Source organism: Seriola dumerili, unplaced genomic scaffold, assembly GCF_002260705.1.
Source record: "Seriola dumerili isolate Sdu_G_001 unplaced genomic scaffold, Sdu_1.0 BDQW01000128.1, whole genome shotgun sequence".
Lineage (NCBI taxonomy): Eukaryota > Metazoa > Chordata > Actinopteri > Carangiformes > Carangidae > Seriola > Seriola dumerili.
In genome coordinates, this window is record NW_019174383.1 from 363,315 (window position 1) to 369,492 (window position 6,178).

Genomic DNA, 6,178 nt, shown 5'->3' on the forward strand with positions numbered 1-6,178 from the left:
CAGTTTGTTTGCGTTGTCTTGTCTCAGTTCAGTTGCGTTGTCTTGTTGCGTTGTCTCAATTTGGTTGCATTGCTTTATGTTGCATATTTGTTGTCAAATGTGCAAGAATGGACACATGAAAGTTTCATCATGACTGATGTGAACAGCAGTCTGTGCAGTGCAGCTTTTAAAGGGGAGTGAGAGGTGAGGGACGGGGTCGGTGAGGGCGGAGTCAGAGAGTGGGAGAGGAGCGAGCAGACAGGTTGTCTCTGCACGCTGCCCTCTGCTTCCTGCCTGAGGTACATGAGTACAGTAAACAGCCTGTATTATGGTTCAGGTAGCGTCCAGCTAGCGTTAGCTTGTTTACCTTCAGTTGCCTTCGGACTGGCAGGCTCATCTCCTCCTGCCCTCCCTCCTATAAACACACCTCACACTCCCAGCGAGCAGGACACAAGGTCTCCACTGTGTCAGGAGAAATGTGAGGGAGGAGCGCAGGAATAACCGAGTTGTCTCAAGGCAACAGGCAGCCTGAGCACAAACAATCAGTCAGTCAGACACAGTGTGTGTGTGTGTGTGTGTGACTGGAGGAGCCACAGGCGGTTTGTTAGGTATAATGAGATGTAACGACCCCCCTGTAGAGCCATGCATTAAGACCATTCAGACCCTGCTAATGACAACAATGACCCACAAACACGGGGGGGGGGGGCATTACAAAGCTGAGGAATGCAGGTGTTTGTGTGAGTGGGTTTGGCTGTGTGTTTAGCCTACATGTGCGTCTGGCCTAAATCCGCAGAGGAAAGACTTTCAAAACAAACGAGAGAGAGATGGTGAAGAAATCACAAATCTGTGTCACTGTCGATCACGACGTTAGAAACCTGTGAACCTGAGCCGAGCTGCACAACCAGCATGAAAACGTTTAATAAATGCTAAATAACACTGTGATGTAAGTGTTTATTAATGTATTTGCACTCCTCCTGTGGAAACCCATCTGTGGGGGCTGCTGTATAAACAGATAATGAGCGATAATATAGTAAAACACAGCTGGAATAATATAAAATATGTTAATTGAGTTCACTGTATCTGTGCTGTTACTCTAATTTAGAGCAAAAATCAATCAGTCAATGTTCAGAGAGCAAATAATTTGATAACTGATTAATTGTTCACCAGGCAAATAAACTAAAGAAGTCAAAAAATTCCACCCAAATGTAAGACTTTAAAGACCTTAATATTAAACAGGATTTAATTTAAAACCATTTTCAGAGCAAAGTTTGAAATAAGACTGAAGACCAGCAGGATGGTGAGTCCGGCTGTAGCACTACATGCACACGACCAGCCAGTGGCGTTGCGAGGATTTAAAAAATACTGACATCACAAACACCCCCGACACACACAGCCCCCACCATGGTCAGCAATATCTGAGCAGAAACTAAAAAACGATCCTTAAATCTATTTTTCACATCTATTTCTGTTGTTAGCTGTTGAATATAAACTTAATAAATTCTATGTCGACAGGAATGAAAATCTGAGACAGACTTGAGCCTGAACAATCAGCTAACAACGAGCTAACGCTAACAACCTCAGCACAACATCACGCCTGAGGCTAAACATCCTCAAACGAGCTTCGCAATAATATTTTTGCCTGGTCTTCTCTTACATTCCTCTCTCTGCCAACACAGCAATTTTTTAGATTAGCAGCCATGAGTGTTGCTGTATTAAACCATCACCCAGTATCCCCATAATCCACGCTGAGCTTCCATAAAGCTGTGGGGACGGGGAAATTGGGCAACACACTGTCGATCCCCGCTGTGCAACTTCCAGCTAAAGCAGCTAATCTACCGCACAGCAGCAGCGGCGGCGGCGGCCATGATGTGAGCTCATTCCTGCTGCAGGAGACAGACTGTGTCCAGGCCTGTCTCACCCTGTCCCATCACACACCGCCTTATCATAACAGGCCGCTGGCAGCCCACACACACACACACACACACACACACGCACACACGCACACACGCACGCACACACACACACACACACACACACACACGCACACAGTGCATAAAGGCAGCTTTCAAGACAATGATGAGTCAGAGGGATCCAGGTCTCAGTGCGAAAAACAATAATATCTTGACAATGTGAAGCAGCTCGAACCTGTTGCCGTCTGCCAGGTGAGTCAGGGCTCGAGTTACGCCTGTGAAGTAATTCGTCCATGTGACGTCGAACAGACAAACCCTGTACAGGCAGCAGGACGCCGCAAATACCCATCATTCATTTGAGTTTTTCAAATGTTGAAAATGAGGATGGTTCTCATCAAAGCGAAATATTCAGTCAAAGTGTCAAACGGTGATAAACTTTCCAAATCATTTTCCCTCCTCAGGTCCTGAACTGGCCACAAGCTGAGAGGTTTCACAGTTGTTGCTGAGTCACTTTAACGTTTATCATGATCTGGATGTTTGGTAATCTGACTATGAGTAACTGGGGATCACTGTGGACACACAGCAGTTTTACCTCCTCACAGGTGACACTTACAGGTACATGAGGTCTCTTTCTGAGCATGACGTGGATGTGACGGGTGGTCTTCAGTTTCCTGCCTCTTCTTTCTGCTTTTTGTGATGGTTACAACTTTGACTCCGACATTAACCTGCAAGTTTTGAGCGTTGCCTTTATTTTTCTGTACCTATTTCTCACCGACTGCTGCCTGTAAATCAGATCGAAGCTTCACTCTGCCGCCTCATCTTCACAGACACTAATGACCTTTTCCTCCAGGTGCCGTCTTTGTTTAAAGCTGCAACTAACAATTATTGTCATCATCGATTGATCTGATTGTTTTCTAGATTAAGAAATTAGTCGTTTAGTCTATAAATTGTCATAAAATGGTTGAAAATGTCCCTGATTCTCAGACTCAGATGTGACGTTTTCAAATTGTCGTACCAGTAGTTGGGAAAAGCCAAAAATATTCATTTGACTATAATAAAAACAGAGAAACTGAAATCACAGAACGATCATTAAAATAGTTGCTGATTAATTTCCTTTCCATCACCTCATCAGTTTGATGCTTCAGTTCTATTTTTCTGTCACTTTATTGCTGACGGGAAGGCAACGTCCCGGTAAACTAGATACACCAGCCGGATGAGTGTGCTTCATCTGTGTCACTGAACCTCCTCCCCGGGTGGTGCAATCAGGAGTGATGAATAACATCAAGGTAGATGCAACCACAAGGCCAACAAACCTGAGTGCAACCAGATCACTTGACCTCCGTGACGCTCTGCTAATGTACGTGTGTGTGTGTGCATGTGTGTGTGCGTGTGCTGTCTTACCGTGCGGGCACTTGGTGTGAGGGCTCCGTTGGTGAGGTAGGGACTACAGAGGTTCCCAAGGTCTGGGATCATGAAGAAAGGATATCCGACGTACGGCGAGGGCTGGAACAGAGCGCCGTCCTGCTGCCGCCTCAGCGCTGAGAGACAAGTCAGACATCAGAGTGTCACATTTAAATCAGTCCCACTGATTTTACACATAAAGATCAGCTCTGAGAAAATAATTCTGATATCATCATCAGGGTTTTTTTTAATCCTGAGCTTCAGACTGTGGCTGTGAACTAGGAACAGAGGGTTGCTGAGCTGTTCATCATTATCAATTAATCTTCTCTTTAGCCTTTGAAATGTCAAAGTGAGTCATACTTTGCTTGAGTTATGACTGTGAGATAACACAATCAATTATTAAGACGGTTGCAGATTAATCTGACTAACTGTTGCAGCTCTGAAGGGAAAGGTGGGACGAAGCATCTTTGAAGCTTGAGTCACGCGAAGGTTTAAAAGTGAGAACATGTCGTTCTCCGCTGCTTTGTGTTCATCGTTTTTCGACCTGGGATTCGTTTCTGAGATTAGAAAGTGGTGAAACACACGATAATGAAATGTTAAGATTTTATTTATGACACAAGAAATGGAGCCAGAGTCCTAGATTTAAGATGTGACACTGATCTCTGAGCTGTACATCCTTTATTTGTTGTTAGGACAAGGTTATTACTTTATTGATTATATCTGAGGTGATATAATTATCTACAGCTGCAGTTTCATGCAAAAGTTTGGGGAAACTTTCATAATATTTTATTGATTTTTGAAGGTAAAACACATGAATCCAACTCCTGCAGTCAACAGACATTAAAAATGAGCCTTTCTTCAAATGTAAAGTAACGGATACTTAAATATATTAAACTTAAAACACAATGTGTATAAGTTTAGGTGTGTGTGTGGCATGGAAGCGGTTCACAGTGGATTTCGAGGTCTGCTTTGGATCATTGCCTTGTCCTCTTCCCACTTTCACTTTCCTGAATCTGCTGAAATTCAGTGGAATCCATTATTCCCTCTGTCTGTGCAGCATTTCCTGTGCTACTGTTTGCCACACCCCCCACACCCCCAGAATACTTACACCCCCCCACGCTTAACAGCTGGCAATTACTGTTTACTTTTTTTTTTTAAGTCGTGAAATAAAAAGTACCAGAGCGTTAAAGCCTGAAGAAAGGCTCAGTTTAATGTGTGTCCGCTGCAGGCGGTGGATTCACTTCTTCTACCTTCAACAATTAAAAACTTCTGCAGGAAAACAAACACACCAGCAGGACTGACACTAACCCCCCCCCCCAGTACAAAACTGGATTTATATTGACTAAAGAGCACCACAGCATGTTGACTCTACCTGTGCAGTGAAGGTGAGGCATGAATGAGACGTAACTTGAGGAGAAAAGGTGACAGACAGAGAGTACATACCTTCTTCAAACAGCTGACTGTGCCTGGCCCTGCTCTCCAAATCTGGATTGGGCTTGGGGCGTCTGTCTGCCTGCATGTAAACCACACACACACACACACAGACACACACACACACAAATGTAAACAAAGCCAGACTAGCATTGTGGAGATTGTGGAGCAAGCTGCACCGAGGATCCACTGACTAGACTCTGGAGAAAAGTTGATTTCTGGTGCCCGGGTCACTAAAAACTCACCTCCGAGTCCGAGCTGCTGTTGGTCTCTGACTCGTTGACCAGGGAGGACTTGACGTCGTCCAGGTCCCTCTCCGCGGACACATTCCTCTTCTCCTCCTGCTCCCCTTCGTCTTTGAAGGCGATCAGTTCATCGTTAGCTCCCAGGTCGTCTCCGTCTCCGCCGTTTAGCTGCGGCATGTTTGGACGTTAGCTTCAACAGCTAACGTTCACAGGCTGAGTTGTTAAAACCTAACTTACAGTTTGTTTAAAAAATAAAAACCGCCCACAACACCCGGAAACCTCTCAGAAAACCTTAAGCTAACGTTAGCCGCGTGTTGAACACATAACAACCAGCGTTAACGTCAAGTTCAGCGACGTTTTTGTCTTTTTTTAAACGTCTAAAAACAAACACTAACTAGCTAACGAGCTAGCTAGCTACCTGCTGCGTTCACGGACGCTTCAGTTTCTGGCGTCGAAATTCCTGAGGTGTGGAAATCCTCCCTTCAGCTCGTTTCCACCAAAACAACAGTCCATGAAATTTAGTGCGGTGACAGGAAAAGGTCCAAACGGTTAGAAAACGGTCATAAAAATCACTCATAACCCGCTCGGTGCTGGTGACATTGGGGAAACCGAGCGCCGCGTCCGTCCGCTCCGACCGAAAAGTTTACGTCCTCCTCAGTGCAGTTTGTCCAGAGGAAAAAGTCGAGGCCGCTTTTCGGTTTAATCCCTACATCGTTAGTCCAGTTTGAAACGTGCATAATCCCCCCCAGAAAACAGGGCTGTTTTAAAGTGTCCGTTTCCGCATATCACAGTGTTTGCTGATTCAAGAGGTTTTCTAGAGGCTGCTGGTGGAGGCGTGGGAAACAGACGGGCTGCTGTGGTGCTGCTGAAGTGGACTGGAAGGAAAAGACCGTCAGAGCACAGTGAGGGGGGGTGGGGGGGTGGGGGCCTCGGGGGGGGCGGTGGATTTTACTGTCTCCGTTGACTCGAGTTTAGACCTACGTCTTGCTCTTCTCCGAGGGGACAGCCTCCGGATGAACTGATCCCTGACCAGGCAACAACAGGTTGATCCCATTTGTTTGCTGAGGAGGCACAAAGAGGAGGGAGGGAGGAGTTAGATGGAGAGAAGGGGGGAGAGCTCGGAGCTTAAAGGAGCAGTTAGACACTTTTCTGACCCGAGGAGGAAACAAATCACTTCATCAGACTGATGAGTGAAACACAAAGTTACAACTC

At 45.6% G+C, this 6,178-nt stretch overlaps 1 protein-coding gene across 1 annotated transcript in view; it reads right to left on the minus strand.

Annotated features, from left to right (window-relative positions):
- The window catches only part of LOC111224272 (transcription factor 7-like 1-B), a 15,041-nt gene extending 9,224 nt beyond the window's left edge, over positions 1–5,817 (minus strand). The window contains exons 1-3 of the mRNA XM_022748697.1: positions 4,967–5,817; positions 4,734–4,803; positions 3,291–3,427 (exon numbers count right to left, since the gene is read on the minus strand). Of these exons, the coding sequence (XP_022604418.1) occupies positions 3,291–3,427; positions 4,734–4,803; positions 4,967–5,143 (384 nt within the window). The 5' untranslated portion in view covers positions 5,144–5,817. The remainder of the gene's footprint in view (positions 1–3,290; positions 3,428–4,733; positions 4,804–4,966) is intronic.
- Between the last annotated feature and the right edge of the window lie 361 nt (positions 5,818–6,178).